Source organism: Astatotilapia calliptera, chromosome 4 (genome assembly GCF_964374335.1).
Source record: "Astatotilapia calliptera chromosome 4, fAstCal68.1, whole genome shotgun sequence".
Taxonomy (NCBI): domain Eukaryota; kingdom Metazoa; phylum Chordata; class Actinopteri; order Cichliformes; family Cichlidae; genus Astatotilapia; species Astatotilapia calliptera.
Genome location: NC_137425.1, coordinates 10,884,833 through 10,897,598, shown reverse-complemented (window position 1 = coordinate 10,897,598; position 12,766 = coordinate 10,884,833). Strand labels below are relative to the sequence as shown.

General features: G+C 39.7%; 1 protein-coding gene and 1 long non-coding RNA gene across 3 annotated transcripts in view; both read left to right on the top strand.

The window, feature by feature from the left end:
* The window catches only part of col5a3a (collagen, type V, alpha 3a), a 44,707-nt gene extending 40,969 nt beyond the window's left edge, over positions 1-3,738 (top strand). For both annotated transcript variants that reach the window (XM_026164624.2, XM_026164623.2), the window contains 4 exons: positions 83-195; positions 322-390; positions 1,135-1,368; positions 1,601-3,738. In XM_026164624.2, the coding sequence (XP_026020409.2) occupies positions 83-195; positions 322-390; positions 1,135-1,368; positions 1,601-1,747 (563 nt within the window). In that variant the 3' untranslated portion in view covers positions 1,748-3,738. The remainder of the gene's footprint in view (positions 1-82; positions 196-321; positions 391-1,134; positions 1,369-1,600) is intronic.
* A 7,755-nt stretch (positions 3,739-11,493) lies between these two features.
* LOC113020005 (uncharacterized) lies at positions 11,494-12,172 on the top strand. The gene is made up of 3 exons (XR_013908761.1): positions 11,494-11,663; positions 11,761-11,934; positions 12,026-12,172. It is a non-coding gene; the product is annotated as an uncharacterized LOC113020005 (long non-coding RNA).
* Positions 12,173-12,766: the final 594 nt, after the last annotated feature.

The window sequence follows — 12,766 nt, the reverse complement described above, 5'->3', positions numbered from 1 at the left end:
CACCATTTTGTTACCTTAGTTGTTTTCATTATATCAGCATTTGGTGTAATTGATTGATGCCATTATTCTGTGGGTTTTGCAGGTGACTACTGGATAGATCCTAACCAGGGGTGTAACAGAGACTCCATCAAGGTGTTCTGTAATTTCACTGCTGATGGACAGACCTGTCTCTTCCCTGACAAAAAGGCGGAGATGGTGAGTCTCCAGTCTCTTGATAGAAGTCTTTGAAATGCACAAATCAGACAACAAATTGCTCACTATATCCCTCGATCCTTATAATTTTGCACTACAAACAGTACTTGTGTTCTTCTTTGTATCTAGGTGAAATTAGCAGCATGGAACAAAGAGAAACCAGGAAGCTGGTACAGCCAATTCAGGAGAGGCAAGCAGGTACAACAAAAATAAACATATTATTAAACCTAACCAACCCCACCTCCTAGCATTAATCTCAAGTAGTTCCAAACGCCTGGCAGTTCTTTTCAGGTAAACTACTTATCCGAGCTGCTGTTGGGTAATTTACCTGAGTGATACTAATGTTTAGGATTATGTTCATGTGATTCTGTAGATGTACGTTTGTGTGTCCATCCAAGTGCACCTGGTTGCAAACATATTTTTGTGCTTCTCTGTAAATCTCTTTACTGTGTAATTTTATAATAATTTAGTAGATCACATGCAATGACATAGCTAATATGATATTGCCAGCCTTTGATTTCAGCAGTCAGAATGACTCACACAGTCACTGGCAGCTGTGTCTCATTGACTAGTATTCGTGGTCTCTCATGTGCACCTATTTAGAGGTCTCATAACCCTCTCAGATAATCACAGAGCTGCCAGTTGTAATTCACTGACTCATTCACACCAGGTCATTGGAATAGATTATTTTTTTCCTTCCCTTAATTCCATTGCTTTCTAATTTTCCTTCACTGTCATTTTCACCCTTGCACATGTAAATGCCTTCATTATAATTTGAAACTATTTAATAACAAGTTATTTTTTCCTAATCTCAGTGAGGTGCAGCCTTATTGTTGGGGTGAAAGTGGAGGGTTCCGTGTACTCTGTGAGATTTGAGTGATGTTTTGAACATTTTTTTTTGCTTAGCTTGAACACTAATACCTGTGTATCTGTGGCATTCAGTTCTCCTACAATGACAGAGATGGGAACCCTGTTCATGTAGTTCAGCTGACCTTCCTGAAACTACTAAGTGCCACGGCCAAGCAGTCCTTCACTTATAACTGCCAGAACTCAGCAGGCTGGTTTGACAGCACTTCCCTCTCCTACCAGCATGCCCTCCGCTTCCGGGGGAGCAACGATGAGGAGCTGACACAAGCCAAAAGCCCTTTCATCAATGCAGTGCATGATGGATGCCAGGTCAGTACAGTGACAGTGCCAGGGAAAGGGACTAGCTGCACAAATGGGAATTAACCTTAATGAAGCTAATGTGTTTGTCAATTGTGTTGCTGTTGTCGGCTAGTGTTTGATTCAGTACATGGGTGACTACCAAATCAGTGACTTGAATTAGGATTAAGAGGAAAGTGGAGAGAGGTAGTAGTCGATTTAAACCGAGCAAATTCCATTAATTGCTTTCATTCTTCTCTTTCAGCTTCGCAAAGGTCAGGAAAAGACTGTCTTAGAGATTGACTCCCCCTCAGCAGAATTACTTCCTATTATAGATGTTGCTCCGGCAGACTTTGGCGGCAGCAACCAGAAGTTTGGATTCCAAGTTGGAAAAGTATGCTTCAATGGTTAACGCTTTGGCAACGACAAACCCATACAAAGGCCTGCGCAGCAAGTTTTCAGCAAGAGAAACTAGGCTTTAACTGCTGCCCCAAACAATATTTATTATGTTATGATCCTGTATGTGGTGGGTTTTATTTAAGACTCTTCAACAGCCAATGACATGGTTTCTATGGCTTTCCAGCAGCGGGAATAATAGTAAGAAAGAAGATATGCAACAATGAGAACAAAGCACGTTTACCAAAGGGAATTATTTCAGTTAAATATATTTAATTTGTTCTTGTGTCTTTGTTTTTTTCCTCATTGTTTCACTATGCTGTAAATGATCCTCTTGAATTTCAAGGACTATGCCACTTGACCATGACCACTTTCACAAACAAGATGGATCTCTCCAATCACACAAAGGAATAGTCTGTATTTTACTGGTAATGGTCACTTGAGTGGTGCTTCGTATCTAATGTTTAACAAAGACTGAGACTGAAAAAAGTCAGAGATGTTGCCACTCTTGCATGCTTGGATTTTACTCTAAAGCCAATTGCATAGCAGTTGTGAACTAGCCTTGCATATTAATTACACAGAAGCACTATAATTAATTTCTTGTGTGCTGGAATGATAAATTATCCTTTTTACCCTTCAACTGCAGTTTGCTCAGTGAATTGCCTTGATTTGTATTCATTTGGTGTAGCTAGTTATTGAACTCGACACTTACTTGAACAAATAAGGTTGTTTCCTTGATTGGACTGCTTTTTGAGCCCATGTTTCTACAGACCAGAGTAGTGTGTAAGTCATCGTAATATTGTCCCTACTGTGGTATACTGTATACTTGCTGTGGCATACCTCAATACCTGGATTGAGGTAAGGCACAAATTGAGAATATGCTGTTTAAATGCTCTCTAGTCTGAACTGCAGTCCTTCAAACCACAAGACATTTCAAGCTTCTCTTAAAGGCTTTTAGAATTGCTGACACAACCTGTTTTCATTTTTCTGCCCTGCTCAGAGGTTTTTGTTTCTCTGTATTGTTCATATCTTGCTATCTGAACAAAGTGCATTGCTGTTCACTTGGAACAATTTGCTCTTCAGTGGTGCTAAATACGATTTTGTTATTTTTGTGTCACTATGTTGTTTGTTTGTATCTTTGGGCAGGATTATAGGACTAGAGAGTGAGAGGGTTACTGCTCTTTCAGCAGCATGAACCATCCTCAGAGGATGGGGACTAGTCTCCTGTTTTTTGCACATCTTCTGGCCAATTTCACAGGGCCTGTAAGAGGAGGTTAGGAACAATTCAGAACACTTAGGCTTTAAATGGAAAAACCAGCTTTAAACCAAATTTATATTTTGCTATTACAGTTAGATAGCAGCTTAATAGCCCCTAAAGTAGAAATTATAACATCAAAACTGGAGTTAATAATGTTGCAGAAGTAGATCCATCATACATTTTCCGTGGAGATTTTTTTTTTCAAAATCCTTTTTATTGTAGAGCTATGCATCAGAGATTGTCACGTCTCAGTAAAATTACCATGGGTGCACTTGTAGTGTCACAAGTGTAATTCCATTATTCACTGTCTGTGGAGCAGCTCTGGGATTTCGCTTTAGATAATGTTATTACTACAGTCTGTCTCTGTACGTTGGCTTAAACAGTCTTCTTTGAATTAACAAATGGAGCTGTGAAATATTACAGAAGTTAGATTTCTGTGCAAGTTTTATTAGTTTTTCCTTTAGCAAGTTACATTTTTTTAATCCTCCAAATACCTCCTGTAACATAATTAGTTGACTAATTGTATCTAGCATGTTTAATTTGCTCTGTTTTTTTTTCCTAACATTTATACAGTGCCATCATTAACGCCTCTCCTCCTGTCCCATCATGCACTGCCCCTCCTATGTATAGTGTTTGTTGTACTAATTTTATATACTGTACAGAACTTTATGAGCAATAGCCTGTTGTGTGAATGAAAAACGAATGCATTTGTCAAACGTTGGTGTCCAAATAAAAACAAACAAAAATAATTCAGATTTTTTTTTATTTGTTTGTTTATTTAGTTTTGTTTTCCTCTCCCAACCTGGCAAGCAGGTTAGAACAACGGCCATGATTACATGTCACTGTCTGCAATGACTGGTCAAAGTTTAATACATAAGACATGCTCTTCAATACAAACTAGTTCTGCAACATTCGCCTAACAAGCATTCAGTCAGAATCCTCACAGAGAAGATGCAATCTACTCTGATGTGTTCTCCAGTTCATTTATTTCAATTAGCGCTCTTTTGGTTCTCAAGAGGGAAGGTGGAGATCAGACAGAAAGGGAATGATGAAACAGTGGATAGCAGGAATAAGAGACGGGGTCAGTAAAGAAATAGACGATAAGCTGTGGAAATGTAATCATTTCTGTTAGAAAAGGGAGAGCTGTGAAAATGACTATTTATGTGAAATAGACTCAAATGATTAGTAAATTCTCACAGAATCATTCCAATACACAGCACTCACATATACACACACTCTAAAGCCCATTCTGTTGCTCACATTAGAGTACAAGTTTCTCATCCCCTTTGGGACCATTGTTCAAGGTTAGCATCAATGGCAGAATAAAGGTTACCATGTTTTTCTCCTTTCTGCTCTCTTCCACTCAATTGAATTTTAACCACACTAAGCTCTTGACCACGAAAGGTCATCTGTTGCCACTATCTCAGAATAATGATCAAGCAGAAGAGCAATGTGACTGTCAATATGGTATTTCCACAGTACTGTGCCCTTTTCTTTTGTCCACATTCCATCTTAGGGCCCACCACTCCTGTGACATTGTTTCCAAAATTTTGTTTCTGCTGTGTGCTAAGCCTTTGTTAGTGCTGTGCACAAATACCATCTCTGCTGATAGATGATAATGTTTCTGACATGCTGATATAGCCAAATAAATCCTCATAATTGCGATGTCAAATATGACAATCATTTGGAAACCACTGTGGTGTGTTTTTTACCATCACACACAGATGCACAGAGCATTGAGAGGAGCTCTTCATCCGACTGATCTGGGAGCTCAGCTCTGTGAAAGCCTGTGAGAATACCATGGAATTGCTCTTTCGTGTCAGGAAAATGGCATTTTAAGCATGCAGATATGAACATACCCAATACAAAGAGTGGTGCTTAAAACTGTGGATGGGAAAACAACGTACCATGAAATACGGATTTTCTATTTCTTTTCAGACGTGTTTCATATTACCAATATCAAATTAAAAAAAAATACAATGCAAGATATAATGTTGAAAAGAAAGGTAAAACTGTATGTAAGCAATTGTTTTCTACAATTATAATTCTGCATAAGATTAGCAAACAAAAAAAACTAAAACAAAAACGAATTTATCTTTTTTTTTTTTTTCATATTGCTGACCATTGTTATACTGCTAAATGTTATACTGCTAAAGGCGCAATTTCCACAAGATGGTACAGTGGTGTTTTGTTTTTTAATTACGTTTGCACTCTAATGAAAAACCCTTATCCGTGTGATGCACAATATATCACCTTGTAAGCTTTGGTCTTGGCTAGCTTTGCATTGCATCTACTCCATGAACAATCTGATAAGACCTATGAATGGTTGGAGCTGGTACAAATGAGTTGACCCAGGTTTACATTTGTAACGCAGCTGCAAAATTCTTACATACCACATACTGGGAAAAAGAACATGATGGCATCTCCTGAACTATCCTTTTTGTCTCTGTTCTCTCTTATCTCGCTCCCTGTGGCTGCTACTCTCTTGCGCAGTGTCTCATTATTCTGGAGCTGAAAATGTTAGATATTTTTCTATTGTTTGTTGTTGGACTGTCTGGTCGTCCCGCTTTCTCCCTCTAGTTTTCCCTTCCCTCAGCTCCTCTCCTGTGACATTGATTCTAACTAAGCTGAACGTGTCACAAAGTCACAGTGAGAAATGAACAAATTAAACAGATGTTACGATTAATTAGAGAGAGTCAGTGGAAACATTTACATTTCTGGGAGAACGGGGACATATCCTTGGTCTCAATGCGTCCAGCCAAATGCGGATGTTGTGTCACAGTAGATAACAGCAGACATTATTTTCCAACCCACTGATGTGTGTGCACGTGTGCATGCTGCTCTCAGTTTAGCATCTTGTACTGTACATTTGGTGGGGAATAACTTGGATCATTTCAAGCACGAGCATGGTCCTTCATGCATAGGCTTGGATGTGTGTGTCTGTGTGGGCATGTAAAAATCATGAGCATTTGCCGCTGAGCAGGGGTTCTCTTATTAGCGTGCATGCAGGCACCTCGCCTGCCAGGTCCCATCCACAGCTCCTTTATCTCATGAAGGGTTGGGGGAATCATTTCCACGGATGCCTTTTCCGTCAAGCGCTTATCAACAAAGCTAACATTAGTAAAGCAGTTTGAAAAAATGACTTGAAGGCGAGGGAGGGAAACAGAAATCCCTGGGCGAGTGGACAAACAGCTCAGTGATGATTCGGAAGCCCAAGGCCCTGTGTGTCTGAGAGTGTCAGATGATTATCTGGCAGACAGAGAGCCCAGATTTAAACACACAGCTTGAGAACACCCCCGCCACCTCCAGCACACACATCCTATTCGTAATTTTCCGTCTGCTGCAACTCTCAGCACCACCACGGCTAAATCCGCAAGCACTGCTACCGCCATGCCAGCCTCACTTAAGTTAACTTAGTCCTAAGTAAAAGGAAGACAACTTTTTTTGCTGGTCTTTCCTGACAGCCAAAGTAATCAGTGTGTCTTACTTACCAGATTGGGTGAAAGACAGAATGAGAGGTAGAGCAATGCAGAAAATCAGAAAGATGGGAGAAAAAGAGAGTGGTAGTCATTCACTAGACAGGCAAGAGTTGGATGAATTACTCAGAGCAATTTGAACGTGAACAGATGTTCATAAATTCAAGGCAGACAGTGTTAATGAACAAACTTAGCCCTGATCAGAAAGACATGAGGAATAATCAGAGGGGGCTTGTATTCAGCTATGTTTCACATGCATGTGTGCTTCTGACTTGTTAGTGAGCAAGAGTAAGTGAGAGAGTGGTAGCAGCATTACCCCATCGCTCAATACAAAATGATTTTTTGCCATAACTCAGACAAGGCTGTGAGCAAAAGAGCGAAAAGGAAAGACAGAGACCGAATGATTCAGCTCTGAGAACACATTGGCTCAGACTTCAGTTGAAAAGCGAGGGAAACAAATTGTTTCCATTCACCTCAGTGAGTCCTGTCTCCTGTCTGTGGACCTGAATGCAAAGAAATCCTCCACCTCTTACTCAGTCACACCCCTTCCATCTTTCCCCCTCCTTTCCCTCTGTCTTCACTTCACTCACTGAGTGATCAATGCATCAGTAGTGGCACTAACAAGGTTGTTATTCTATCAGAGAGAATCAGAAGTGGCAGCATTTCATGGGCACCTGGACACTTTTCATAAATCTTGTAAAGCAGAAGTGAACTGCAAAGACAAAATACTCTGCTTGAAGTGTGCGGGTGCTAGACGCCATTCAATGGTAGGAAATAACATTTTCCCTGTTGGTTGTATAAACCTGCCAGTGGAATGTAATCTATATATTTATACCAGCTTATATTTATACTACCTAAATGGATAAGTCCAAGTAATCAATACTCTTTCTAGAAAGATAAACTGCATCATTTGCTCCTGGCTTGACAGCGCAACTGACAGCATTTGAATTATGCTTTCATGTGTTTAACAGTAATGAGTACAATTGGGCCTGACTTTGTCGCTCTTTAATAATTTAGAACTAACTGGAGACATGAAGCAATATTCTCAGACTACAATTGGGAATTAGTCTTCTTCCAGGCACTGTTTTTTTTACCCGTCTGTCTTACTCACTTACTCTGATTCCCTCTTTTCGCTACATAATCGAACACTAACGCTTAAAAGCCCCATGCTGTCTTTACTGTGCATACGAATGGAGTGTGTTGTTGGCTTTGGTTGCTACAGTGGGAATTCTTTGGTGCAAAAGCATCCAGGAAAAGTTGATAATGAATAGCATTTCTTTTTTTGGTGACAGAATCAGTGTCTGTTATAAATTACACTTTGCAATCTAAAGAAATCCATGAAGAATTCCAGCTTTTCGACAAAGTCTTCTGTAAATTCAACCCCTCAAACATTAGGTTATTTTTTATTTCATTACACATAGATAAAGGTTCCTGTCTTTGTTACTGATAAGTCCTGACCTGTTTCTCTGGGATATAGCTGACAAAGACATAGCAAACAGGCCAATGTTCAAATAAAAAACTCATGCTGGTGTTTCGCTTTCTTTCACTTTTTCTCGTATGAATGGAGCACAGACAGAGGTCTTTAGTTAAACCCCCAGCTCTCTATTCATTTCCTCCAGGGCACACCAAACAGAGGTTTCTAGTTACAGTAAGTCTCAAATGTCTGCTTGTTTCAGCATCTGATGAAAATGCAATGATGTTTTGATTGAATTCATTGCCTCCTGAATAAACCTACTCTTCTAATGCACAATGCTTCAATTTGAATTCTAATGAAGATCCAGGCTTCATTTATGCTCTGCGTACGGTATATCTTCTTTTTTATGTGCAAGTACAAGTATTACAGTCATGATGTAGACTGAATGTATCCTTGTGATATAGAGACTTTTGATGTGTTTCTTTGCTGCTGCAGTACTAATGAGAGACTAGGGGTTTCAGGGTTTCAGGTGCTGGTGCGCTGAGAGAGGAGGTGAGTGACAGGGCTCATGAATAGTGATGGCCGACAGCTGCTCATTAACCAAGAGACTGTCTGTCAGCCAGCAGACTGGAAAAGCAGCCCTTCCTCTATGTTTACACACACATTTGCACATAAACACACCAATATGAAAATACACACACATATGTGCAATCCTATGGGGATTTGGTGAACAACATGAGCACCACACAGACATCCACACAGTTCATATCCCCTTCATCTGGATCCCTTGTGCCTGCTGTCGAGTGGAGGCCAATCATGCCTTTCCCTCTGACAGCATGAGCACCGTGTGCTATTACCTGTATGCACCTACCACTCCCACTGGGGCAAGACCCTTGCTGAATATGGAAAAACCTTCTAGATGTAAATTCTGAATGAGGTCCAGAGTGCAAAAGGCACAAAAGATTACAGCTAAGGCAGAACAAGTGACATTCAGTACTTTTTATGCTGTTGTTATGAGGAATTGTGTGCTACCTCCAGAGTCTGTCTCTTTCATTTTAACAACTTAAAGTAAAAATTCCAAAGAAAGGTGACCTAGATATTGGACATACATTCATGTTTCATTACATTTCTAATGGTGACATGCTGTTCTTCCAAATAATTCAGTCTTAAACATGTAATAATCTGAAACTGGAGCTCCTTGAAATCAGAAGGCAAACCCAGGAGGATACTGAAAGCATTATGTGATATATTACATGGCATGTCAAAAGTTAAGTAAGCTTTTTCATTTTCTTCTTTTAAAACAACATATCCCATTTCTGAAAGCTGTCAAGACATAAAAAATGAACACTTTTAAAAGAAAGTTTCTTTTTCTTCTTTCCTCACAGTTTCTTTAGCTTACTTGGTGGGAAAAAGAAATGCAGAGGGCAGCTGCTGATATTGTTTCTCTGTTCGGACAAAGCCAGAAGGCAAAAATCTGTCAAAAGCCTTACTACTAACTTTCTATCTATCAAAAAGTAAATAGCAAAACAGCTAAATAAGACAGTCTTAAATCAGAGTTCCTGTCTCTGGATGTTCGCTTAACATTCATTACTACAATCAAAGATAGCAAAAGGCCCTGAGACCTCAGTGACACAGAAGTGAATGCTGAAGTTATTTATTAAGCATGACAAAATTATTAGAAATATAAAATAAATATTAACATCCACTGCCCTAATTCCACCCCTATCTATATATGTGTGGAGGTGTCCGTGTGCTGCAGCTTTTGTAATTATATTAGTTCCCAGAAACCATCCATTCACCCAAAATGCTAGTTCCTCCTCTTATTGTACAGGAGCTATAGCTGAATGATGACATCATTACTCAATGAGCACCACCCCACCCACACGGTCTCACTTCCAGAGTACTTCCAAGCCCATTATTCACCCGTCTCTATTCACCCAGTCACTTAAGCCCCTGTCACCATTTCATTCCTGGCCCTAATTCAAGCTTTTGTATCTCAACCATTCTTATAAACTAATTTGTGCATGTATAATAGTGTAGTCTTTGATCTTAGATATGCATGGCTTGCTTTCACACTCTGTGAGCTCTGAGGATTTATAGTGGAAATCATGGAATTATTGTTTGTGTGGAAGTCAGTTGTTTACTCAGCCATTGCATAACTTTGTGTAATACGTGGCGTATGTTTGAAGCTTGACTGAGCTGATGCTTGATGTGTGAAAAACAAATATGGTGTGAAATGTGTTGATTTCAGTGCACTGATCCCTGTTTTGAACTTATTTTATTGGCACTGTCAGCTAAGACAATTAAACTCAACAAGCATGAAATGCTACCTGTCCTGGTAGAAAGGTGAAAAGAAATTACAACTACAAATAATCTGTCATTTAGAAAAATATGGGCCATGGAGTACTGGAAATGTATTATCTAATCAGTATTAGAGCTCTAAAAAGAACAAAAACAAAACTGACTATGCATAATAGTTGTGAAATTCAGTTAAAGCATTATTGACTAGATTGTATGATCAAATGAAAAGATGTCAGTAATATGTAAGGGGTGCTAATTCCTGCTGAAACCTCAGACAAACACATCACAAAAAACAGTTTAGTGAAAGCTTCAAACACAGTGCTCATTAAGTGAATGATTATAAAAGAAAATAAAAGAAGTCAATACATATTTTTCAGCCATCAAATGCCACTAGCATTAAATCTCAGATGTGCCGAGAGAGAGAACTTCAATGGTGTACATGTTGCTCTCTCTTTCATTTGGATAGCTATGCTCACAGTAACTGGCAACAGGACACACGCTGGACTCAAATGCTTTCAAAGGACTTGGCAGTTACAGTCTACTTAGAACCATGTTCAAAAACAGGTTTTTTCAAAGAACAGACAGGCGGATAAAGGACAAAATCACAAGAGCTAAGACAATCATAATGTAACAGGTAAACTAATGTAGGCTACAGACATTTTGGCAGAACTGCACAGAAATAACAGAGATTATCTGGCAATGAAAACATCTGGATTGGGCATTATGTTTCATAATTGTTTAGATTCATTCACATTTCATACACTGTGTTGCAATATAACTAGATATACTATAATAATATAATATTTGAAAAGTTTTGAATATTACAATTAGTCTACACTCAATAACCTAGAACCACAAAATAATGACATTTTTATACTGATCCACTTGAGGGTAACGGGGTGGGCTGCAGCCTAGCTGTCATGGTGTGTAAAGTTGAGTTACCCTCTGGAAAGGTCTCCAGTCTATCACAGCACTAACAAAGAGACAGATAACTGTTCACACCTATAGCCAATTTACAATAACCCATTAACCTAGCATGCACATGGTTAGATCATGGGTGATAGCCAGCAAATGTAGGGAGAATTCATGCAGGGAGAACACGCAAACTCCACAAAGCATGACCCCAGTTGACCAGATTCAAGTCCAGGACTGTCTTGTGGTGAAGCTACAGTGCTAACAACTGCGCAACTGTTCTACCCTAAAATTAAATTTCAAAAGCTAGAATCTCAGCTTTAAGTATTCAGATCTTTAATTTAGTGGAAATTCATTTTGCAGCACTTAAAGCTTCCCAGAGACTCAGCTGGCTTTACAAATTGTCATGGTCCGGGTGTGTGCCAGTGTGTCTCCCTCCGAGCCGGCGTCTCCACCCCTGGGAGGGGCCTCAGTGTTTTTGCTGATCGTTGACATCTGTGGGTAATTAGCCGGGGGACTCATAAGGCCAGCGTTCTCAATCTCTCTTCGCCAGATTCTCTGCTAAACATCAGTCAGTGCAGGCCACCACCATAATTTCCTTACGTGTTTTTTTGTGAATCACCTTTGCTTCACTGTATGTTTGTTTTTTGTGCGCCTCCCTTTTTCAGCTACACCTAACTGTTAAACCCCTGGCGAAGAGCTTCTACTTGGATGCTGGACTTTCTGGCAGTCCCTCAGGCTACCACCAAAACTACCTACCTGCCTCTCTGCCTCCACGCCAGGAGTTTTTGGATTTACACACCCGGATTACTCCCCCTCCATGTCATCTCCGACCTCCGTTGGCAAGTACACAGTACGAAGGAGGATTTTGAGCCAAACAACATATTCATATGCCTCCTTATCTATGTTTTGAACATTTGCATTCTGTTACAGTGACCCCGACCTTTTCCTGGACCTTTTGTGACTTGCTTTCCAGTCCAATCCCCGGACCCGGACCAGATCATTATTTAGTTAACGTCTACGCTCACCTTTTGTTTATGAATATTTTGTGTGCACATTAAACATTATTCTTAAAATATATTTACGAGCTGTTCGGCGTCTTGCGTTTGAGTCCTGTCACTCGTCTGAAACGGTCCCGGCCGTAACACAAATGCGTATTAATCACATTCATCTTTAACGGATCATGCCGAGCTTTTCAGACAAGAATAGAACCATGTATAAACTGTCCACAGATGTTCAATGGGGTTTTAATGTGAACTGTGGCTTGGTTAATTACCAAAAGTTAGAGATTTGTCCCTAAAGTCACTAAAGTATTACTTTATCTGTATGTTGTAGCTGTGTTTTCAGGTTATGTACACTCTGGAGCAAGTTTTCTTCAAGGACATTTTTGTATTTTTCTACATTTATTCTCCTTTATTAAGGTAATGTAATGTTATTAGCAGTGCTCTAAAAGATCAGTTTCTAACTGGCTAGACCAAAGAATATTTCTCTCCATGCTCTCTGAGTTTGTTTTAGGAACTTCCAGCGGTTTGTCATATGCTTTCAACTCAGGGTGGCTTCTTTCTGCTTTGTCATAAAGGCCTGGTTTACTGAAGTGGATGGTATTTATGAAGTCCTTTAAGAGAGATCAGTGGATTCTTGGTCATCTCTCTGGCCACCTCCAGCCATGCTGGT